A 26,511-nucleotide genomic window follows, 5' to 3' on the forward strand; every position below is an offset into this window, starting at 1 on the left:
TTAGGTTGGATATTTTGTTGGATTTGGAGTAATTTTTTACCCTTTTTCCTGTGATTTTAAATATTCCCTTTTTCCTCCACATAAACTTTACTTACAAGTAACTTGTTCTCTTACATACATTGTCGTAAAAGGTGTTTTTTCTCTCTCTTGGTGCCATCCATACAAAGATATGTCCTTTTCTTTCAGTGGACTGGGGGGAAGGGAGGGAGGTTGTGTTGACAACAAATTGCTGTCGCTGCATGTTTCCTTTAACATATGCAGTATTAACTTTAAGCGAGGTGTGAAGCGAGGCGGAGGTGTGAATACGAGGAGAATGTGGATGTGAGGAGATGAGACGGAGGAGACTCTGAATGATGGGAGGATGAGAGTGGAGGTGTGAAGTTGAGCCTTTTGACTTCCACTACTGCCTCGTTTTCCTGCAGCCGCTGTGATCTGTCAGCTGAAGGCGTCAGCACTAGTGAGAGGGGAAAGTGTTTCTGCTGCATTGTTCTGCACTGTACAAAGACGTTAATAATAACAAAAATGATGGTGCTAATCCATGTATTGTGGGGTTTTTTTTGGTGACCTCTCCATTTTCATCATCATTTGTAATTTTGTGTCGTTTTTTAGTCATTTTGTGTCTTTTTTTGGTTATTTTGTGTCTTTTTTAATCATTTTGTGTCTTTTTTTAGTCATTTTATGTCTTTTTTCAGTCATTTTGTGTCTTTTTTGGTTATTTTTTGTCTTTTTTAGTCATTTTGTGTCTTTTTTCAGTCATTTTGTGTCCTTTTTAATCATTTTGTGTCTTTTTTAGTCATTTTGTGTCCTTTTTTTGTCATTTTGTGTCTTTTTTTCTGTCATTTTGTGTCTTTTGAGTGAAAATGTCAGTCATTTTCCTGAGGAATGAGTGCTATTGATATTTGATAGATATTGTTTTGATTCTGCTGCATTGTTCTGGACTATAAAAAGACCAAATACCAAAAATGATGGTGCTAATCCATGTATTGTGGGTTTTTTTTTGGTGATCTCTCCATTTTCATCATCATTTGTAATTTAGTCTTTTTTAACCATCTTGTGTCTTTTTTTAGACATGTTGTGTCTTTTTTGGTCATTTTGTGTCTTTTTAAATCATTTTGTGTCTGTTTTAGTCATTTTGTGTCTTTTTTTAGTCATGTTGTGTCTTTTTTTAGTCATTTTGTGTCTTTTTTGTGGTTATTTTGTGTCTTTTTTTTGTCATTTTGTGTCTTTTTTTTAGTACTCACCCCCTGCTGGCCATACCAAATAATGCAGGTTCAAGGCACTTTCACATTGACTTCACTTCACTTCCAGAGGTTGCCACTTAGTCTTCAATATAATCTGTAATATTCTATAGTGAATGAAAATGTCTGTCATTTTCCTGAGGAATGAGTGCTATTTATTGATAGATATTGTTTTGATTCTGCTGCATTGTTCTGGACTATAAAATGAATCTATTAATACCAAAAATGATGGTGATAATCCATGTATTGTGTTTTTGTGTATTTTGTTGGTCATTTTGTGTCTTTTTTTGTAATTTTGTGTCTTTTTTTAGTCCTTTAGTCCAGCATAAAATGTGATTTTGAATCTTTTTTTGACTTTCAAAACACTCATGGTTGCCACTTAGTGTTCAATATAATTTGTAATATTCTACACAGTGAGTGAAAATGTCTGTCATGTTCCTTATGAATGAGTGCTATTCTATTGATATATAGATTCATTTAAATTTAATTGAATTTATCATACTCTGCATTAAAAAAGGTTGCTAGTTTTACTCTGAATATATAATTTCAGCTGTCTTTATTCAGTTAGTCAGCAAGGAAGACATCATCTGCTCAGTCGGCCAGAATTTTCCTGTCACAGATTAACATGCATGCATGAGCGCACACACACACGCACACGCACACGCACACACACACACACACACACAAACATGCACAAAGAGGCCACTGTAACACGAGAAGTGTCTCTCTGCAGATTCCCCTGGTCACACCTGACTGAACAACACACTAATTAACCCCGATTTCACTTAGCAGCCCAGGAGAACACACAAATATACACATCCGCACACACACACACACACACACACACACACAGATCAATTTGGACCCACAATAACCATGACACCTCACACATGAAGACACAAATGAAAAGATACACACCCAGAGACAAATTAAGCTGCACACAGATGATCCCACCACACATGAATGAATAGATTGAAAAAGGCTCAGAAATACACACAAATGTACGAATCAAGGACAATAACACGCGCACACACACACATTTAGCAACACACCGTGCACACACAAAGGGCTTCAGCGAGGCGTGCTCATAGATGTGCATTTGTAATATGGCAGTTTGCTCTTGTTCACTGTGTTGGCATGGCTTATTCCCCTGGCACAATGCATGGCTGACAGCACCTGAGCTTCACACACACACACACACACACACACACACACACATACACACACACTCACATTCACAACAAAAGACACAATCAGCAGACACACACACATTTGGACGTTCTCATGAGTGCAGTCTGTGTGTTCTGCTAACAGATGGTAATGACAGTTTCTGTCCCTGGACTATCATCTAATCAAAACACCACACAGACACACACACACACACACATACACACACACACACACACACACACACACACACACACACACATGCACACACACACACAGTCTCCAGTCTCCCTCAAGATTAAAACATCCTTCACACCAAATAAGGTTAACAGCATAATTCATACCAAATATGCATTGAGAACATCATTCAGGTCGCTGTATCGCTACATTTAAATGCATTTCAATAATGCAATTTAAATTCCATTAAAAACACAGAACACAGTTCAATCCCCATTGCACCACATGATAATATTTTTTAACAGAAATGAAAAATGATCTAAAGGTTGAGAGGTGTTTTGTCAAAATGTATCTCACTGTAACCTTTCCTGTTATTGCTCAGAAGCACATTATTTATCCACAGTGTACAAAGTGTGTGTGGGCACGTTATACTTGAACTCAAAAACCTATTTCTCTGTGTTTCTACCGATATTCCCGAGGTATAGATTTGGGTCGAGGTGCAACACAGAGTGGTGTCAGAGGACGACCCCGGAGAATGTCACGCAGCCGAGCATAAAGTCAGCTTTACAGTGACTGAGCACACCAGGACAAGGACACCTAAAGAGAGAGTATAAAGTTCTTTAGAGCTATTTTTTTCTGTTGATTAGCTCATGTGTAAAAGGATAACTCGCAGAAAACATAGGGGAAAAAAACGAAAAACATCTGGTCATTTATATTTGCTCCATGCCTGAGCACGACTTCTTCATGACGTCAAAAAAAGACACAAAAAAGACAGAAGAAGACACAAAAAGACAAAAAATGACTAGAAAAAAAGACACAAAATGACCATAAAAGACACAGAAAACACAAAATGACAAAAAAAGGGACAAAATGACCAAAAAAGACACAACAACAGACACAAAATGACCAAAAAATACACAAAATGACAAAAAAAGTCACAAAGTAACTAAAAAAAGACACAACAACAGACACATTATGACCAAAAAAGACACAAAATAACTAAAAGAAACACAACAACAGACACATAATGACCAAAGAAGACACAAAAAAGACATGAAAAGACATGAAAAGGATTAACAAATTGACAAAATAGATGTAGATTATGTAGAGTTAGCTGTTCTGTGGTAACATTGTAGCATACAGCTAGTTCAAAGTGGAAAAGCGGGTCAGTGGTCCAACTTTAGCACATTATAGGAGGCTAAATGTTTAAACTTAGCCTCTTAGTCACTTAGCATACACTGTTTTGAGTTTTAAACACAGTACTAACACACTGCTAACCTTTTAGCATAGCTTGCTTTGTGCTAATACTTTAGCATGCAACATCCACAAGGTAGCCCTGGTTAAAAGCACACCACACTTTGTATATATATCCTTTATTTAACCAGGTAAAAAAGTCTCGTTGAGATTAAAAAAATCCCTTTTCTCTCTACAAGAGAGACTTGGCCAAGAAGGCAGCATAAAAGTGACAAGTTACAACATTTAAAACACAATTAACATAAACAATTAAATACAAATCCAGCCATCACAACATCAATGAAAGAGCCTCAAGTAGAGACTTATAAGGAGCAGCCACACCGACTAAGGGAAAGTATTTCTTTATCCATTTATTTTCACCAATTGTGATCAACTCGGACATTATAAAATTGTTGTGTGTTTTAATCGATATGTGACCATAACTTGCAAAATAAACACCATGTTGTATTACAGGAGGCTTGAAACTAGCTATTGAAATCATAAAAACTGAGGTATTTTTCCTTACGGACTGTCAAACAACCTGATTTCTTTTTGCAGCCAGTGCAGTCGCCCCCTGCTGGCCATAAGAAAGAATGCAGGTTGAAGGCACTTTTACATTGACTTCACTTCACTGCCATTGGTTGCCACGTAGCCAGGACTCCTAGCATACACTGAGTGAGCTCAATCCTTACTTTATAGCTTGTATTGTCTTGTGACTGACAGAAAGCTCATGCTGACATTTTTAGCAAACACGATATATTATATTGACCGATGGCAGTGCACTTTATACAATCTATTTACTGATCTGATGAGAACAATTTACCCGGAGACAAGCCCATGAGCTGCTGGTGAAGTGAGTCATGGATAAAACACACAGAGTGCATTAGACAGAAACCAGGAGACAGGTAAAGGAATGTAATTATGTCTGACAACAACAGATCACTGTGACGTTATAATTCCATCAAAGGCCTGACAACAACATTAGCCGCCCTCCTCGCCACATCAATATCCTCCTCACCAGGACACCGCTGTGTTTCCTGTTGAGTACATGAGCCATGGGATGGAGAGTGGGATGGTAAATCACACAGATTCCTTAATATTTTTTGCCCTGGTTACTGTAGATTGCATTAGAGCAGCTATTCTCAACCTTGGGGTCCCGGGACCCCAATTGGAGTCGCAAGATTATTTCTGGGGGTCAACAAATCATTTTGTAAGTCAGCTCTGTGTTTAAGTGTCCATGTGTTAATGTGTTTTAGTCTTTTGGGTCATTTAATGTATTTTTTTGGTCATTTTATGTCTTTTCTTTTGTAATTTTGTGTCTTTTTTTTGGTTATTTTGTGTTTTTTTTGGTCATTTTGTGGGTTTTTTTGGTCATTTTGTGCCTTTTCTGGTCATTGTGTGTCTTTGCTGGTCATTTTGTGTAATTTTTAGTCATTTTGTGTCTTTTTTTGATCATTTTGTGGTCAATTTGTGTCTTTTCTGGTCATTTTGTTTCCTTTTTTTGGTCATTTTATGTCTATTTTTAGTCATTTTGTGTCTTTTTGTGGTCAATTTGAGTCATTTTTTGCTGAATTTTATGTAATTTTTTGCTGAATTTTATGTAATTTTTTGGTCATTTTGTGGTCAATTTGATTCTTTTTTGGGTAATTTTGTGTCTTTTCTGACAAATCCCAAAGTATCAAGTTGTTACTTTCCAAGGAGTCTCTGGCTTGAAGCTGACTGTTACACACTCAGGAGGTCAGAATGGACCTTTAAACTGATAGCAAAGGATTTAGATTAAAAGTAACAATAAAATATTAAAATATATACATAAATGCACAGACAGCAAGTTGTTTTAGTTGTTGTCTGCTTCATTATTTGTCCAAAATGTGTCGTATCAACTGAGTTTGTATGACCTGAACTGTGCGTGGAGATTCTGTTTGACTCAAAAAGGTTCAGAACTACTGCATTAGAGGATTTGAATGTCCTCGGCGAGGGGGATTAGCTGAGTGGAACAGATGAATACAAGAGGGATGGAAAAAAAAAACAAGAGGTGATGAGGGCTGAAAGAAGAGCAATGAAGAAGAAGTAGAGCGAGGGAGGAGGAGCAACGTAATTAATATAATTGCCGACTTTGATTAGTCGTCAAATTACCGTATATTTTAATCACTTAAACCCAAGCAATCCCATTAATACTTTTGCTTAAGTAGTTTCCAAGTGAGATAAACATTTTTCATCAGTGTTTGGCAGCATCATGTATTCTCTGCTTGTTGCTGCACTTCAGTACGAATCGCTGTGTGAAACACTCGGAGCCTACACGCTGCTTTTTTTTCTTGCAACCTCATTACATCACATAGGAAATTGATTACTTGTGTAACACAAATTTCTGTGTGGTGTTTTGGCACCTTAGCAAAAACTTTGGAGTCTTGATTGGAATTTAAAATAGAGCTATGTAGGTTTGAACACATGGAAACTGAAAATACAGATTGGACAGAATGTTTATGGGGGTGTAAGAGGTACAACGTTATAGAATGAACTCCTTTGTAGACATCCCACCACTTTTTGTACTTCTGCTGAACTGCTGTTGCACAGAAACATATATCTATATATATTATTTATTTAAAAGCCAACAAACAATTTGTTGCCATCGATCCAAAACTGTGAGAGAAAGGAAGGGAAAACATGAGACGCAGAAGAAAAAGAGGAAAATGAAGTGAAAGACTGTCAGAGTCAAACAGAAATGAAGTGAAAGGAGGCTCATTGTGAGTTCTAGTCACTACTCTGAAGTCTGTTCAGTATTCCGTCCTCAGCATTCTCACAGCACTAATGAGCAACAGCCAAACACACACACACACACACACACACACACACACTCCCAAAACTAGACAAGTCCAACCCAGGCTTGTTTCTCACTCTTTCCACATTAAAAGAAGTTGTCCCACTTTACTGCATCCACACTGATCAGACTCGTCAAGCACCGCTCCTCTTTAACCTTATGATGCGCAAAATATAAACACCTTCTAATGCACAACATGGGTCACATTCATCCCCCATGTTATTTAATGCTGCTGTGTGTTTCTGTGCTCTATCTTTTGACATCAACTTATTTTATGATTGAATATTCCAAGTATTCTTTAAATATCTTGTTTTTGACAACAACAGATCATTATTTCCATTTTGCGTCTCATACTTTATGAAGAAAAAAAGTTTTTGTATTATTAGAAAGCTACAAACTACTTGGCTAAGGAGCTTGCTAAGCTAACAACATAGCCAAGAAGTTAGCTAAGTAGTTAGCTTAGCAAGTTACTTATCTGAGAAGTTAGCTAAGTTCTTAGCTTAGCAAGCTACTTCGCTAACTACTTAGCTAAGAAATTAGATATAAGCTTTTTAATTAACTACGTAGCCAAGAAGTTAGCTAAGTAGTCACCTTAGCAAGCTACTTATCCAAGAAGTTAGCTAAGTTCTTGGCTTAGCAAGCTACTTAGCTAACTACTTAGCCAAGAAGTTAGCTAAGTAGGTAGCTTAACAAGCCACTTAGCTAATACTTAGCCAAGAAGTTAGCTAAGTTTATTATTTTATCTATTTTCTTATCATGCTGTATCTTATTTTATCTTATTTGTATTTTTACTTCTATTTCCCTGTTTTAATTGACTGGTTTTACTTTTTTCAATTGTGTCTTGCTGTTTTTAATGTTTATGTAAAGCACTTTGAATTACCTTGTGTTGAATTGTGCTATACAAATAAACTTGCCTTGCCTTGCCTAAGTTCTTAGCTTAACAAGCTATTTAGCTAATACTTAGTCAAGAAGGTAGCTAAGTAGTTAGCTTAGCAAGCTACTAAGCTAAAAAATGGATATGGGTCATTTTTGACCCATGTTGTGCACTAGAAAAGTAGTGACACAAAAAGGGATTTTATTTTAAAAAAATGAATAAAGGAAAACATAAAATTAGGATGTATGATGATCAAAAACAAACTAATTGAGGAAAACCTGGAATGCTGAATGCTAAAATTAATTTATTGCAAAGATATGGAATATAAAAACTCAGTCGGGTCACTTTAGACCCATGTTGTGCATGGTTTTAATGGGCTCGGTGGTTCAACTTGTGGTTGATGTGAAAGAGGACGAACAGAACAGAAGGACGTACCTTTAACGATGAGGTCGGCGTAGTTGGACACCCCGGAGCCGCCGTCGGATCGGATGACGCATCGGTAGCGGCTGGTGCTGCGCTGCGACGTGTCGCCGACGCTGACGGTGGCGGAGAAACGGCGGTGGTTGACCACCCTGGTCACCATCAGGGCCGTGTCTTTACCATTCCACTGCTGCATGGGGACCAAGACAAGACCAGTCAACCATTGGCTAATAGACTGTATTTTAAGTATTCTAAATTCTAAAAATTCTAAATTGTCATTTGAACTGAATTTTTTTTTTGTTTCATCTAGTTGCAGAATGTGTTTGAGGTAATTTCACATTCAGTATTTGGCTTTTGTTAAGGACCTTTTAGGTAGAATAAGAGCTGTTTCAAACCAAGCATGGAGGACAGGGTGACCGAGCAAGAAGCTGCCGGACAATTTCGGACTGTATTTTAATTATTCTAAATTCTAAAAATTGTCTGAATTGTAATTTTAACTGATTTTTTTGTTTTGTTTCATCTAGTTGCAGAACGTGTTTAACCCATTGAAGCCTGGAAAGCGGATACGTCGTTTTGTAGTATTTGTATAAGCTCTCAAATACTTTTTGAATTTCATTTCTATCTGCTACAGAGGCTGAAAAATCTATTATTTAGTAGAAGCGTTTCCAGAAGAATTTCCAGAAAAACTTCAGCTTTTAGGGGCTTATTTTAAAATCGCCCAGAGGTTTTACAGGTGTTTTAGGCCTCAATGGGTTAAGGTACTTTTAACTCCAGTATTTGGTCATGGCTGTTGCCATTATGTAACCAGAGCCCGTGTTTGCTGCTCATACACAAGTATTCTTAGTTATTCATCAAATTCTATCATTTTACAGCGATTCCAACAGGCGTGAATCACTAAAAAAACACAGTCTTGGCCCCATATTGACATTAAAGACCTGGCAGTGTACAGAAGCAATCTGAACAGAGCAAGTCAGACACGAAACCAAGAACCGTACTACTTTGCATATGATCCCCCTCATCTCCTGATCCAATCTCCTCTACCACTGTAGTATTATCTGCCAATTTGGAGAAACATGCTTTCCCCAACAGACCTGCAGCCAGGAGGGTCACTGCTCTCCATTGCAAATGTCATTACTGTACACATCGGGGTCCTCACTGGTATACACCCTCATGCAGTCAAAACATGCACGCTTTCCAGTGCACATGTAAACTAAAATGAGTATATAGGCATGGATGCACACACACACACACACACACACACACTCTTGTAGAGAGATGGAGTCATCGGTGCAGAGCGGAACAACGACTTTTAATCAATCCTGAAATAGAGCTGGGAACGCTGGGGACGTATGCCACTGTGTACTTGCCTTTTTTTTTTTTTTATAAAATGGTATAAATAAATCATAACCGCATTTCATTTAAATTGTTTATCATAGAATATTCAATATAATATCTGATGGATCAATAGATTGCTGTTTCTGATTTGCAGGCAGGAGTCAATCATAACCACAGAACAGGATATCTCATTTAAAGTTTAATCACTGCCTGAGGTGTAATAAACAATAACAATAACAACAGCACCACTCGGCTTTCATTGATGAAGCAAAAACTGGCTTAATTTACTACACTGTAAAAAAAAAAAGGGTTAAAGGTTAAAGAGTTAATTTCTTATTTTAATTGTTCAACATGCTTATTTTTAGATTTAACAATCTAAATTTAAGAAATCTTGTCAAGGTAAATTATCTGTCCATGCAGCAAGATCATTTCCCTCAGATTTACTGTTTTATCTGGTTTTTAGACCTTTTTTTTTTTACAGTGTACATCATTCAAACTTTAGGAAGTTGACAACAAACACAACAGGAGGTATTATATAAGAATTTATTATTTTTGATTATCACAGAGGAGTTCTAACTTCAGTGCATTATTACTTATAAAATTGTGTGAATATACACAGTCGTCCATATAGTTGGAATAATTGTGTTTTCAGACACAATCCTCTGTTAATTGTGGTTTTATTTTCATTGAGATTAATTAATAACAAGAATAAATCACATTGTCACAATCATACAGTGGTCAGGAAATCAGAAAACACAACAACAAATCAAAAAAACACAACAACAAATCAAAAAACACAACAACAGAACAGAAAACACAATGACAAATCAAAAAACACAACGGCAAATTACGTAACATAACAACAAAACAGGAAACACAACAACAAATCAAAAAACACAACGGCAAATAGTAGGTAAGGAGAAGCAAAACCATTTAAAGCTTTAAAAGCAAATAAAATAATTTTAAAATTCATGCACACTGATAAGAAGACGCTCACCTGTAGCCAGAGTTTGTCGTGCTGAGACCACTTCCCTCCAGCGGTGCACTGGAACGTGGCGTTCTGACCCACGTTCACCTCCACGTTCTGCAAACGCAGGAAGTGAGGCGCTTTACCTGCAACACACAAGGTAAACAGACACTGTGTGAACCTTCATGTATAGCTGTCGACAAGAACTTATTAGGTAGAATAAGAGCTGTTTGGAACCAAGCATGGAGGACAGGGTGACCGAGCAAGAGGCCGCCGGGCAATTCCGGACTGCATTTTAATTATTGGAAGGCAAAATAAAAAGCTGCAGACAGATGGCAGACAAGTCTTAAGTAGTAGTAAAACATTGCAAAAAACACAAATAAAAACCCCACAAAAAACCCACAAAAAAAACCCATAAAAACACACAGAACACACACATAAAACCCACAAAAAACCCACATAAAAACAGACATAAAAACATGCAAAAAACACAAAAAAACCTACAAACAAACACATAAAAACACACAGAACACACATAAAACACACAAAAACCCCACATAAAAACAGACATAAAAAACATGCAAAAAACACAAAAAAAAACTACAAACAAACATAAAAATACACAGAACACACACAAAAAAACCACAAAAAATTACAAAAAACAAATAAAAAACACACAAAAACACATAAAAACACACATAAAAACCAAAAAAAAACCACACAAAAAAACCACATAAAAATACACAGAACACACACATAAAAACCACAAAAAACGTATGAAAACACACGCAAAACACAAAAAATTACAAGAAACAAATAAAAAACACAAAAAACGTTGAAAAAATGTTGAAACGCACACTGCAAAATTTTGGATATTAAAAGGTTGAATAGGTTTTCAATCTTTCTGAACTAATAAAAGTTTCATAACCTGTATTAAAGCGTTTGGCAGGCCACTGAGAGATGCCATCTTGTTATTACATGGTGGATCCACACTGGATTATAATAGCAGTTGCCGCCCGTAATAAGAAAGAACACTTGCAGAAAAACCCACAACAGCAGTAATCCAGTTCAAACACAGGGCTTAATGCTGCTGTCTGGGCAGGCAGACAATGGAGAGTCTGCCAGACGCTGGCTGACTTTGTCCTGGCATTGAGACCAGCCAGCCACTGGTTAATTTCATTTTCACTGTCTGCAGACAGAGATAAGCCTAACAGAGTCGACATCGATCATTTAACTAATTCACCCTGACGCTAATGCTCAGTTTGTTACAAATGACAAAGGATTTGGATATGAAGGTTTTTCTCTTTTTTTGTTCATTTCCTTACTTGTACATTCTTATTTCTGCTTAAATTCCCTCAGTTTCTACTTTGTTTTATTCTTTTACAGTGATTACCTCACCTTGGTTAATCTGATTAGTGATTGGCACAGTGGAAGTGTTCTGTGCTGTTCAGAGAACAACAGAGAGCAAGCAGAAAGACGGCAGATAAAAAGAAAATTGAAGAGGGAGTCGGGAGCAACAGACCAACAAGAAGTTTTAGGGAACAAAGTTGTTTAAGAAAAACAAACTGTGACCAAGGATTAGACCAAAAAAACTTTGTTGTTGTTGTTTGAACTGATCTTAAATTTTAGCCTCATGTTAACCCTTTGGAGTTTGGGGCTTTTGTTGGTTAAGAACACAAATAAAAACACACAGAACACATACATAAAAACCACAAAAAACCTGAAAAAATTATTATAAAAAAAAACACATGAAAACACAAAAAATTACAAAAAACACAAAAAAAATTACAAACACATAAAAATACACAGACCACACACATAATAACCACAAAAGCCACAAAAAACGTATAGAAAAAACACACGAAAAACACAAAACAAATACGAAAAAGCACAAAAATTGAAATATTATAAAACACACAAAAAACACACAAGAAATTACAAAAACACATAAAACCACGCAGAACACACACATAAAAAAACTCTAAAAAAATTACCCCAAAAACACAAAAAAATAATTTAAAAAAAACGCACGGAAAACACAAAAAATAACAAAAAAATGGAAAAATTACAAAAAACACACAAAAATACCCCAAAATCACACAAAAAACCAGCAAACACAAAACATTGCATTAAAAAATGTTGAAGCGCACACTGCAAAATTTTACAAATCTCTGCAAAATAGTAAAATCATGTTACTACACTTGTTTGTGGCGATTTTTACCTTCGCTGAAAAAGAGTTGACGCACTAAATTGGACATGGAAACTTGTGGAAAAGCCAAAACTTTAGAGTTCAGCTGACAGCAGGGAAACATGCTGCTTCGTTTTTTCGTCTCCGGCGCTCCGTGCTTTCAAATCTTTGCCTGGGCAGGTGAGTTTTTAAAGGTTGGTTTTCTAACTTTTGTTACTAACTTTTGTCTGTATTCTGAATGTGATACTTTTTTTTTTTTTTTAGTTAGTCTGACTTTTACACAGCGTCCTAACTTCTTTGGAATCGGGGATTTTCTCACGTACAAAGCCAGTAAAGCTGAATTGAACTGAATGAATTTGAAACTCTGATGTAAAAAAAAAAAGGCAACAGTGTCAATAAGAATAGACAGTGAGCCTGTGAGAGAAACAGTGAGCAGACAGAGGGAGGTAAGTAGGCCACAGACTGTTGCAGTAAGCAGTCTGCAGGGTTTTTTTTTTTTGTGAAGCAAAGTGCTTCTGTCACATTTGAGTGATGAAGACCCTGAGTTTGGACCTTCTTCTTGGCTCCCTGCAATCTGTCTGCAAGCCTCACAATCTGTCCTTCACACAGCCACACACAGTGTGTAAGTATGAGATAGCTATAAAACAGATGATGCTCAGTGGGGCTACAGTTGTACAGGGTCAACCACTTACACACAACACACACACACACACACACACACACACACACACACGGTCACTTACAGCAGTAGTTCTCAACCTTTTTGAGTCGTGACCCCGAATTTAATATGCATGTTGTCCGCGACCCCCGCTCACTGAACACAATCTCACATGCACAGTTCAGATCAAAAGACCCAAAATGACAAAAAAAAAGACACAAAATGACAAAAAAAGGAAACAAAATGACCAAAGAAGACACAAATTGACCACAAAATGACCCCAAAAAGACACAAAATGACCAAAAAAGACACAAAATGATGAAAAAAGACACAGAATTACCAAAAAACGATGCAAAACGACCAAAAAAGACACAAAATGACTAAAAAAAGAAACAAAATGACCAAATAAAAAGACACAAAATCACCCAAAAAAGAAACAAAATGACCAAAAGGGACACATAATGACCAGAAAAGACAAAAAATGACCAAAAAAGACTCAAAATTACCCAAAAAGACACAAAATGACTAAAAAAAGACACAAAATGGCAACAAAAGACACAAAATAACCAAAAAAAGACACAAAATGATTAAAAAAGAGACAAATTGACAAAAAATGACACAAAATGACCAAAAAATACACAAATTTACCACAAAATGATAAAAAAAAGACACAAAATGACCAAAAAACAAGACACAAAATGACCAAAAAAGACACAAAATATCCTAAGAAACAAAATGACCAAAAAAAGAAACAACATGACTAAAAAAAGACACAAAATGACCAAAAAAGACATAAAATGACCAAAAAAAGACACAAAATGACCAAAAAAAGACATTAAATGACCAAAAAGAATAAAACACATTAACACATGAACAATTTAACACAGTGGAGACAGAGCTGACTTCCAAAATGATTTGGCGACCCCCAGAAATCATCTCCCGGGACCCCAATTGGGGTGGGGCCCCCCAGGTTGAGAATAGCTGACTTACGGCAGGGGTGAGCCAGGACTCGTATGTCGTCGACGGCGATGAAACCTGGATGTCCCTGAACCGAAACCGCTTCGAATATCACCTGAGAGCAGAAAGGAAGAAAGAAAGGAAAGTGAGACAGATTCAGGCAGCAGAGCCACAGTCTTCCCCAAAAGTAATGAAACTAAAAAAACAATGTTTTTCTCCCACAAACTGCAACATCGTGACGCCCCTGCGAAGCTCATATGGAAACCCCAGGGGGATTTTCCACTGAAAGTCAGCAACTTCTCCTCTTTTCTCTTCATCCCTTCATCCTTCTGTCTCCATCCTTATGCCAACCACATATGCTGTTCCTTCCTCCTCCTCCTCCTCCTCCTCCTCCTCCTCCTCCTCCTCCTCCTCCTCCCCCTCCTCATCCTCCTCCTCATCCTCAGTCTTATATGCTACAGGCCAAAAGTAGCATAGTAGTTATAGTTTCATTGCTATACTTTGCAACAAAATAAACATGATTTTTATATAAAGAGTCACTTATCAGAACACATTTAAACTATAATTTTCCGGTATATATATACATATAAGAGGCATTCCTTTTTCCATATTCCATATTTATAGGCAAACTCTCAAAAGCCAAAGAGCTAAAGTGAATAATGCAAACTGTTTGTTAATTTAATTTGTTTTTCTTTAACTTTTGCACTGAAGTTGTGACTCTTTTAAAACTTCTTAATCCTAAAACTAACCCCTTCTTCTCTTTTGTTCACATTTATTCAATTCAATTCAATGAAACTAGTCTGATCATGCAGTAAATACATGCAAAAATTGAAATAATTAATAATTTTTAAAAAGTCATTGTGAACAGAAAATGGAAGATTTTTGGCCTGTATTGTCCTTGCTTCCCATAAGGATTGAAACCATTTTATTGATAACAATGCCATTATCAATTCTAATCATCAGTCCAACATTTCCGCATCATCGTACAGCAGCACAGTGTGTATGTGCTAACAGGCTAACAGTTAGCTCTGTAGCAGTACAGTGTGTATGTGCTAACAGGCTAACAGTTAGCTCTGTAGCAGTACAGTGTGTATGTGCTAACAGACAAACAGTTAGCTCTGTAGCAGTACAGTATGTATGTGCTAACAGGCTAACAGTTAGCTCTGTATCAGTACAGTGTGTATGTGCTAACAGGCTAACAGTTAGCTCTGTAGCAGTATAGTGTGTATGTGCTAACAGGCTAACAGTTAGCTCTGTATCAGTACAGTATGTATGTGCTAACAGGCTAACAGTTAGCTCTGTATCAGTACAGTGTGTATGTGCTAACAGGCTAACAGCTAGCTCTGTAGCAGTACAGTGTGTATGTGCTAATAGGCTAACAGTTTGCTCTGTAGCGGTACAGTGTGTATGTGCTAACAGGCTAACAGTTAGCTCTGTAGTAGTACAATGTGTATGTGCTAACATGCTAACAGATAGCTCTGTAGCAGTACAGTGTGTATGTGCTAACAGGCTAACAGTTAGCTCTGTAGCAGTACAGTGTGTATGTGCTAACAGGCTAACAGTTAGCTCTGTAGCAGTACAATGTGTATGTGCTAACAGGCTAACAGTTAGCTCAGTAGCAGTACAGTGTGTATGTGCTAACAGGCTAACAGTTAGCTCTGTAGCAGTACAGTGTGTATGTGCTAACAGGCTAACAGTTAGCTCTGTAGCAGTGCAGTGTGTATGTGCTAACAGGCTAACAGTTAGCTCTGTAGCAGTACAGTGTGTATGTGCTAACAGGCTAACAGTTAGCTCTGTAGCAGTACAGTGTGTATGTGCTAACAGGCTAACAGTTAGCTCTGTAGCAGTACAGTGTGTATGTGCTGCTGCTGCAGGAGGTGTTCACTTAGTGATCTCTGTTTGTTTACAACAAGCACCAGACACTCTGTGCACAGTTAGCGATGCCGGTTAATTCACCATCACAACATTTATGATCAGCGGAGACTTTGTGCATAATTAGCCATGCTGCTTTGTGCAAAGTTAGCGACGGCGGCCACAGTTGCATCTCCCGTGTTTAATCCGTCGCAACGATTGAAAAACTCTTCCCCCTAAAGGAAACATGGCAAATTTTTTTGTAGCAGGATATTTATCCTCAGTAACACACATCATGCTTGGTTTGGGAGCAGTAGAAGGCAAGTGTGTGTGTGGAGTGTCAAATACACGGCATTCCTCAAATTTAACCTCATGTTTGGTTCTGCATATTGCAGGTGAAGTTATTATCTAACAGATGTAACAGTAGCACTGCTGTCATCGTTCTTCTCGGCTCCTTTTTGTTGCAGCAGTTTGACGTCATTGTGTTGCAACGTGCAGCTTTCAGTGTTTCTGATCCGACGGATGAGAAGATTTGGAGCTGGTTCTCATTAGATACAGGTCTTCCACTCACATCCCTCTTCTTTTAATTAATGTTTTGGGTTTTCTCCTCACCACATCACTCACAAACTTTATTTATTATTTATTATTTAACATTGTCTTTACCACAAACTCTCAGAGTGACAGGCAGGCAGCAGGGTTGTCAAAAGGCCATGCACTTGTGACCCAAACATATATATATATATATATATATATATATATATATATATATATATATATATACTCTCTCTCACACACACACACACACACACACACACATATATACTTCTATGCTGTTCTTGTCAGGATCCTCCACAGTATAAACCGGGACTCAGCCTGAATACTAAAGACTTCTGGGAAGACTTTTCTCTCCTCCTTTCCTTCAAAAAATAAATCCCCTGCTCTGGCTCGCATGTCAAGTTTCTAGATGTCAAAGACTCTGGTATGGAGTTTATTCTGTTGTTGCTTTTGTCAGTTATTTAATATGATAAATAAGTTCAATGGCCACGTTTCATTACAGGACTCTCGTCACATATTTATGCTCTTTACCATCTCTGCTTAATGACGACCTAATGAATAAAAAATGCAGGAGATAAGCTTTGAGTCTCTGTGCTGCTACGCTTTTTCTTATCAAAAGATTCCAAAGTTTTGGCAGCGTTTTATTCCAGCGGGTACAAAAAAATCCTGTCTTGCACTTCAGGCTGAGTTTACATGGCCACAGACCAAAAGTGTATCAAATTAAGAAAAACTTGCAATGAAAATATGTGGAATTTTGTATTTTATCTTGTGAATTTTTTTCGACATGGGGATAAATAAACACACAAAATGACGAAAAAAAACGCAAAATGATGAGAAAAGACACAAAATGACAAAAAAAGACACACAATGACCAGAAAAGGAAATAAAATGACCAAAAAAGACACAAAATTACCAAAAAAGACACATAATGACCAAAAAAGGAAACAAAATTACCAAAAAAATACACAAAATGGCAAAAAAAGACAAAAAATTACCAAAGAAAGACAAAAAATGACCAAAAAAGGACAAAATTACCAGAAAAGACACAAAATGACCAAAAAAAGACTGCAAAAAACATGAAGCTTCCGAATATGTTCTTCTTATATCTGGCAATAGTATCTTAATTATATTGTTTTGAGTATAATTTACCTACTGACCATAGCTTTATGTGCTTATTTAATTATTAGTATTTTTATTATGTGCTTATTTAATTATCTTATTGTTTAAAGACTTTTCAATCTATTCTACTGTTGAATATGGTGAGTTTTTACCTAAAATATTGGCTCCAGTTGAGAGATTTAATCGCATGAAATTTGAACAATATTTCAAAAGCATTTTCTATCCACCAAAACATGCTCGTTTCAAGTATTTCTGGCTTATTTTAATGTTACTACAGTGCTCGAAATATGTATTTTTGGATTTATTTTAAGACATCATTGGTTTTCCAGTTTCTAGATATTTTTACTTCTTACAAAGAAAAATGTACTTACTGCACTGACAGATAATTTTACTGGTTTCAAGCATGTATTTGCTTAATTCTAGTTATTTATTTCTCATTTTTTGTCAGTTTCAGAGGGCACCACTAACTACACATGTAAATATGGGTCCCAATAAGCTGCTGTATGATCCATGGGGTTGTATTTTGAGTGTGCACAGTCTCTGTATGACACTATTTCCCTCTTGCAACACATATTAAATAGTACTTCAAATGTAGTCCGATGTTCAAAGACACTGATAGGTTATCCTAAAAGTTTGTTCTTGCTCTCCACAGTGGTCTGAACTTTAATACCACGGTGTTTTTTTGTTCCTTTTTGAAAAAGAAAATGTCATTTCTCCGTAGGAGGCGTCTCCTCATTAGGGACGAAAACACACACACACACACACACACACACACACACACACGTTTGTGTCTCTTTGGTTACCATTGTGCCTCAGATGTGTGTGTGCGACACAGGGGTGCCTTCATTTACCGAGCACAGCTCAGTCATTAGGTAAAACACAGGCGCTCCTGTGTTACCTCAATAAAACAACACAGCAGGGTACGTCTGTGCACCTTAAACACACCGATACACACACACACACATTCTTGTACTTCTATCTTTGTGAGGTCCCTCATTGGAACAGTGAATTCCCTTGCAAGGTTATAATAGTTTTGGATTTTTCATTAGTTTTAGTTTTAATTTCGTTGTGATTTTTTGTTTTCAAATCCAGTTAGTTTTAATGACTTTTTAGAGGGAGTTTGGTAGTTTTAGTTTAGTTTTTATTAGTTGTAGTTTTTCTGTAATGGGGTATTTGTTGGGCGGGAGATTAACCCTTTATCAGGCAAAGAACTATATTTGGTAACTTCAGGTAATATTTAGAGAAAAAAGTTGCAAGTTTACTAGATTAAAGTGGCAAATCTACGTGAGAAAAAGTCGCAGCTTTAAGAGATTTTAAGTGGCAAATCTGCGCGAAAAAAGTTGCAGATTTACGAGAAAAAAAACTACTTTTTTCTCCTACATTCATCATTTTAAATCTCATAAATCTGCAAATTATTCTCTCGTAGATTTGCCACTTTAATCTCGTAAACTTTTTTCTCAAAATATTATTTCGTATGTTTTTTTTAAACATTCTGGCTGTATGTAATATCCTCCAATATTCTCTAGGGTTGAAATTTGGAATTTGCAGTATTTCAATGAGTGTCCTATTAAGGGTTAATCTTGGAGAAAAAAGTATCTTTTTTCCCACTTTTTTCTCGTAAATCTGCAAATTTTTTCGCACAGATTTGCCAATCTCTTAAATCTGCGACTTTTTTTTCTTGTAGATTTGCCACTTTAATCTAGTAATTTTGCAACGCTTTTCTCGAAATATTACCTGAAGTTACCAAATATAGTTCTTTGCCCAATAAAGGGTTAAAAGAGGTCACAGTAAATGTTGCCTTTATTTCCTTTGTCTGATCCATCTTCATTATGTATGAAAAGGTGAAAAAAGTTGACAAAGACGCAAACGAAGGACATTTTCACTATAATTTTAGTTAGTTTTGTAACCACACAATACAGTTTCAGTTAATTATCATTATCATGTAACCTTTAACCCTTAAAACAAAGTCTGAAATCTCAAAAAAGCCTTTAAAGAAGTGAGGGCCGGCCGAAATGTCCTCACTTTGCAAAAATGTCCTCACTCTGTTGGTTAAAAACGTGTTCCGGTCCTCACTATGTAGGAAGAACAAGAACACACACGCACACGGACACACATCCTTATCTTTCTATCTTTGCTGTCATGACTGCAGAACGATATTACAGCAAACTTTATTTTGGAAGCTTCCTGCTGCATCTTCTCATTATAGTTTGAGATAAAACTCCTCCTTTAATGTGACTGTGATGTTTAATTACACTCACTGATGTCAGGGAGATATTTAATATGTCAATATTTAATATTTTAGTTGTCTTGCTTGAGGGCTGTTTGACTTTTAAATTTCAATCAATGTTGAATGACAGATGTTTCCAGCTGAAGCCTCTTTACTGCAGCTGTCTGTGCTTTGACTCGTCATGGCAGAAAAATAACAATCTCTCTTTATTAACTTCCAATTTAACCTGCCGTGACATGTTAAAAATGTCATTTAAAACAAAGTATTTTGTTTCTCATAATGAGAGAGCAGCAGGGAATGTTTCTGACTGATGGAGACCAACAGAGAGACTCACAAACAACAACAAACTCATAGAAATACTGACATTTAGCGCTGGCTGGCTAACATCTAGAGCATGGGGCTCAAACTCACGGCCCGCGGGCCAATTGTGGCCCTCATGACGATATTTTGTGGCCCCCACCTTGATATGAATGTTTAATGTGAGTTTTATATGAATGGCACTTTACCATGTTGTGTGTGGAAGGTCCCTTTAATTACTTTTTTTGGTAATTTTGTGTCTTTTTTTTTAGCAATTTTGTGTCTTTTTGTAATAATTTTGTGTCTTTTTTAGTAATTTTGTGTCTTTTTGGGTCATATTGTGTCTTTTTTAAATCATTTTGTGTCTTTTTTTAGGAATGTTGTGTCTTTTTTTGGTCATTTTGTGTCTTTTTTGAGTAATTTAGTTTTTTTCTGTCATATTGCGTCTTTTTTGGTCATTTTGTGCCTTTTTGGGTCATATTGTCTCTTTTTTGGTCATTTTGTGTCTTTTTGTGGTCATTTTGTGTCTTTTTTGTGTCATATTGTTTCTTTTTTTAGTAATTTTGTGTCTTCTTTTTGGTCATTTTGATACTGCCTCCAGCGGCCCCCAGGTAATTTGAGTTAAGGGTTGGTATAATTGGTTTATAATATTAGATATTTATAATTTATTGGTAAAAAAAAAAGTGTATTATATTATTGGGAATTGCACTTTATTACATTATCAGGAAGTTATTACATTATCAGGTTCGACAGGGGTTAGTGTAAGGGGCTGGGAATTCATTGTTCCAATGAGGGCCCTCGCAAAGATAGAAGTACAAGAATGTGTGTGTGTGTGTGTGTGTGTGTGTGTGTTACCTGATAGGAGTTGGGCCAGAACGTGGAGATGGCGAGCTCGGCCTTCACCCAGCCTTCAGTGACCGTATCCGAGGCGTTCCAGACGGGGTTACCCTGAGCGCCGCCGTTCACCTGCACACAGACGGCATAAAAAAAATAAAAAAAAAAGATTTATGGATGAATAACGTCACATCTGAAGGGTTTCAGAATAAACGTCTCATACCTTTTTATTATATATTATATATTTATGTCATAACTGTATTATTATGTGTATGTACGGAAGCCAAGAACGGCCATGCTTCTCATTATTTTATTAATGCCGTTATCTCAAAATCACAAGTTAATTGTATCTCATCACAAGAAAACAATCTTTTGTTTACTAGATAATTAATTGCTTGTCACAGGAAAACAAGCTGTGTTATTGGAGATATTGAGATAATTAACTTATTATCACGAGAACACAAATGTTTTTTTCTTATAACTCATATTCTTTGGGTCAAATCAGCTGACAGTAAACACATTCACATGTCTCCTTTTAAACTAATTACCATGTTATGGATATAAGACTGAATGGACTAATAATTAAAAGACTAATTTTTTATCCTTTGTTTTTTTTTTTTTTTTACATAACACATGTTTTTTTCTGTTAACATTGCCATGGCTGTAACTGGTGGATCTGGGACAATTTAATACACGTTTGATGTTTTTTATACATTTTTTGTTTTTTTATATTATTATTTTAGCCCCATTGAATGCATTTATTATCAGTTGATTTGACTCAACCATTACAAGTATCATAAGGAAAACCACCTTTTGCTTTCTCACGATAATGAGTTAATTATCTTTTCATAACAAGAAAACAACAGATTGTTTTAATCATAAAGATAATAATTAACCCGATCTGATCTGGAGAAAATGTTTTACGATTACGATTACGAAAACTTTATTATCCACTGAGTGGAAATTCCTCTTTGGAATTAATTTTTTCAGAACAAATAGTGACACAATAAAGAAAACATCTCAAGGATGTTGCATTGATAAGAAAAAAAAAATGTTATGATAACAAACAAGCAATATTGGGTTTTAAAGTGCACCTGTCAATCATTCACTCTGCTCGAGAGCACAGAGAATCCATCAACGTACACACACACAGACACACACACAGACACACACACACACACACACACACACCCAGAGTTCCCTAATGTTGATTATTATGACTAATTTTATGATATCCTATTATTAACATGCATTTGTGACCATTTGTTTCTGTATATAATCAATATAAACATTTACTTATACTCTAATAAGCACTATGAAATGCCATATACTCAGTATACACACTCACACACACACACACAGTTCCCTAATGTTATCTGTTTGATTATTATGACTAATTTTACGATATCCTATTATTAACATGCATTTTTGATCATTTTTTTCTGTGAATAAACAATATAAACATCTACTAATACTAGTCTGTCTTTCTCTCTCTCTCTCTCACACACACACACACACACACACACACACTTCCCTAATGTTATCTGTTAGATTATTCTGACTAATTCTATGATTTCCTATTTTTAACATGCATTTGTTTCTGTAAATGAACAACATAAACATCTACTAATACTAGTCTGTCTTTCTCTCTCTCTCTCTCTCTCTCACACACACACACACACAAGCACATACACACACACACACACACATACACACCTAACTAAACATGCGGGCCCCAGGGCTGCCTCCATCCCTCCTTGACAGAGAACAGAGGTCAGTTTGTTTGTTTACCTGTTTAATCTGTTCAGTCTATCAACCTCTTCATCTGTCAATCCATCCCTCCCTGTCACTCACACACACACACACACACACACACACACACACACACACACACACACACACACACACACACCTTGATGTAGACGTTGAGCGTGCCCGGGCTGGCTCCGTCCCGACTCGACAGCGAGTACAGGAAGTCGATGCAGTGGGTGTCGTTCTCCTTCAGGGTGGGCATGTAAAGGTGGGCCTTCTGCCCCGAGGCCCGGCCCGACGCGTTCACCACCATGAACGATCCTACACACACACACACACACACACACACACACACACACACACACACACACACACACACACACGGGAAGGAGATACAGATCATTTAAGGGATGGTTTTTTAAAGGAATAAGTCATTAAAATCAGCCAATTAATGATGATGTTAATCCATCATGGTAAACATCTGGTTCCAGCCTCAGTCATCGTGCTGATTTTGTCCTCCTTCTGTTTACTTGCCCCAGTGTTTGCATACATGGTGTCTCAACACTGTGCAGTCAGCATGTACCGAGTGCCTGTGAGCTGCATCTGCAAGTGTCCTTGAGAAGACTTGCAGACATGAGCAGATATTGAAATTAATGTTATACACTTTATGACTTCAAGGATGTGGGGAGTATAATTTGTTCGACCTTCATGCCGCAGCAGGCTATGATGTCATCATGCTCGCAGGAGTCGCTATAACAATAGTTAGGGCCACGAGGCAATCGCACCGAGCACTGGTCCCATACAGCAATAGCTGTAGGGACCAATTGGAGATTTTCAAACGTCTACTTCTCCGGCATAATTTCACCTAGAGACTCCATTTAAACTTTAAACTGTAGACACAAGTCTTGTGTATCGGTGTATTAATCCACGTTTCGATAGGTCATATAGTTTTATATCAATCCCTGTTCAATGACCATGATCATTTTTGGAGAAATTCTGAGATTATAATGGGTGTGTATTGCACGGAATGTTCGTGTCACAGTGTGTGACATCATTGCCAGAGTGTAGAGGGAGAGAAAAAATTGTCAAAAAATACATTTGAAAAATGCGATCCAGGCCGCAAATTCGACTCTACAGAAATAATTTATACATAGAAACGTAGGAAAATTAGTCTTCTCCCTCACAATCCTCTGGTAAAGCTGTCAGAGTTAAAGTTTGGGCGTAGGATGTAGGATAATGTGTAAAGTGGCGGTGTGCTGCAGAAACAGTCGAGCAGGTTTCTGCACCTTTTGTTTCACACTTAAACAACAACTGAAGCTTCTTTAATTCACTGCAGCCGTTTATCAGTAATGCATCCACACCCCGAGAGCTCTGAACCGCGACGTGAAACACATTTTCTCCGTCGACTCGTGCTTTAAGTGTGTTTTAGTCTCTGCTTTATGGCACAGGATGGAGCTTTATATCCACCTGGCTGCCTGCCAGCAGCCGGCCGGAGAGTTAGAAGTGACTGGGAGACGATTTGGGCCGACAGATAGTGAATCAAGCAGGTGTGACTGTGGTGCTCCAACTCTGTCGATGCGTGCACGCTCGCTCTATTGCAAAGGTGTGAAAGTGTCTTTGGATTAATGTGGAAGGAAAGCGAGAAAATGTGTGTGAGGCTTCAGCTTAAGAACACGTTTGGAAGCATATAAGGAGGTGAAACCTCCATTTTTCCCCCAAAGCACACATGACACTCTTGTCAATCACCTCATGTATGCAGATGACTTAGTCATCCTGTCTCCTTACAGTGCTGGCCTGCAAGAGCTATTAATGATTTGCTCCCAGTATGGTGTTGATTTTGATATTCAGTATAATGCCAAGAAGAGTGCCATCATGATTGTGCGTAGCAAGGATGACAGGAAGTCAGTTTTTCCCAAGTTTACACTGTGTGACAACACATTGAACGTGAGCAGTGAGATTAAATATCTTGGTCATGTTGTTACAGAGGATCTCACTGATGATCACGATATTTTTAGACAACGACGCAAGTTATATGCACAGGCTAATACTTTGATTCGTAAATTCCATCACTGCTCTTACAAAGTCAAAGTTACACTGTTCAAAGCATTTTGCACACCCATGTATACTGCACATTTGTGGTGCAACTACAAGGTGAAGAGCATGCACAAACTGAAGGTGGCTTATAATGATGCTTTGCGATTACTGTTAAATAAGCCAAGATGGCACAGTGCAAGCCAGCTATTTGTTAGCCTGGGTGTGCCTACTTGTGAAGCACTTTTACGTAATCTGATGTATAAATTTATGAGTCGCCTTGTACTGTCCGAAAATAGTGTGATCGTTGCTATTACTAATCCTCAGGTTAGCTCCACCCGCCTCTCCTCAGTATATTGGAGACACTGGCGTAACAGTTTATTTTGGTCGGTCTGAAGATAATTTTTTTGTATTTTTTGGGTTCTGTCATATGTTTGTCTGCTGTGTTATTTATTTATTTGTATTGTTTTTTTTTTAATATCTGTCTCCTATGGACCCTGAGTCTTGAATAAAATTTGATTGATTGATTGATTGATTAAAAAGATTTAGAGCATGGGTCCAAAACTTGCGGCCCGCGGGCCAATTGTGGCCCTGGTGAGGATATTTTGTGGCCCCCACCTTGATATGAAAGTTTAATGTGAGTTTTTTATATGAATGGCACTTTACCGTGTTGTGTGTGGAAGGTCCCTTTATTCACTTTTTTGGTAATTATGTGTCTTTTTATGGTCATTTTGTGTCTTTTTGTAACAATTTTGTGTCTTTTTTGGTAATTTTTTGTCTTCTTTTTTAATAATGTTGTGTCTTTTTTAATAATTGTGTGTCTTTTTTAATAATGTTGTGTCTTTCTTTAATAATTTTGTGTGTTTTTTAATAATGTTGTGTCTTTTTTAAAATAATTTTGTGTCTTTTTTAATAATTTTGTGTCTTTTTTGGTAATTGTGTGTCTTTTTTAATAATTCTGTGCCTTTTTTCGGTCATTTTGTGTCTTTTTTTAATAATGTTGTGCCTTTCTTTAATAATTGTGTATCTTTTTTAATAATTTTGTGTCTTTTTTGGTAATTCTGTGTATTTGTTGGTCATTTTGTGTCTTTTTTGGTCATTTTGTGTCTTTTTTTTAGTAATTTTGTGTCTGTTTTTTGGTCATTTTGATACTGATACTCATTTGATACCAACGGCCTCCAGGTAATTTGAGATTGAGACCCCTGATTTAGAATTTAAGAAAAAAACTCCTATAAAATGTTTATTGTTCCGCAGAATTACATCGATAGATTTGTTCATGTACGTTAGAACAAGAAATTAAAGCAAAAGTACAATTTGTTACCTTTGTTCATTCGATTGCTGATGCATTTGTGCAGAAAGTGCCTGGATGTCACGGCATTTTGATTTGAAAGGGCAGTGCAGTGACTTTTGGAGATGGAGAGTGTGCAGAGGAAGCAAAGAACAAAGTTGTAGCCACAAATTCACAGACTTGGACCACTGTACTTTCCTGCTGATTTACCCAAAGACTGAATCAAAGAAGTGGATGTTTATGATACTAAACTTTTAGGCACAATTGTTGATCAACATCTAGCACGGTTGAAAAACATATTGATCATATTGTCAACAAAATGGGAAGAAGGGTAGCAATGGTAAAAAGATTAGATAATTTTGTGTCTTTTTTTGGTCATTTTGTGTCGTTTTTTGTCATTTTGTGTCTTTTTTGTCATTTTGTGTCTTTTTTTGGTCATTTTGTCTCTTTTTTGTCATTTTGTGTCTTTTCTTGGTCATTTTGTGTCTTTTTTTTGGGTCATTCTGTGTATTTTTTGGTCATTTTGTG

General features: G+C 36.8%; 1 protein-coding gene across 1 annotated transcript in view; it reads right to left on the minus strand.

The window, feature by feature from the left end:
- The window catches only part of ptprt (protein tyrosine phosphatase receptor type T), a 555,356-nt gene that overhangs the window by 392,684 nt on the left and 136,161 nt on the right, over positions 1–26,511 (minus strand). The window contains exons 3-7 of the mRNA XM_059329753.1: positions 22,825–22,985; positions 20,934–21,044; positions 14,063–14,144; positions 10,257–10,372; positions 7,940–8,114 (exon numbers count right to left, since the gene is read on the minus strand). Coding sequence (XP_059185736.1) covers positions 7,940–8,114; positions 10,257–10,372; positions 14,063–14,144; positions 20,934–21,044; positions 22,825–22,985 — 645 coding nt within the window. The remainder of the gene's footprint in view (positions 1–7,939; positions 8,115–10,256; positions 10,373–14,062; positions 14,145–20,933; positions 21,045–22,824; positions 22,986–26,511) is intronic.

The sequence above is a fragment of the Centropristis striata genome, chromosome 3 (assembly GCF_030273125.1).
Source record: "Centropristis striata isolate RG_2023a ecotype Rhode Island chromosome 3, C.striata_1.0, whole genome shotgun sequence".
Classification (NCBI taxonomy): domain Eukaryota; kingdom Metazoa; phylum Chordata; class Actinopteri; order Perciformes; family Serranidae; genus Centropristis; species Centropristis striata.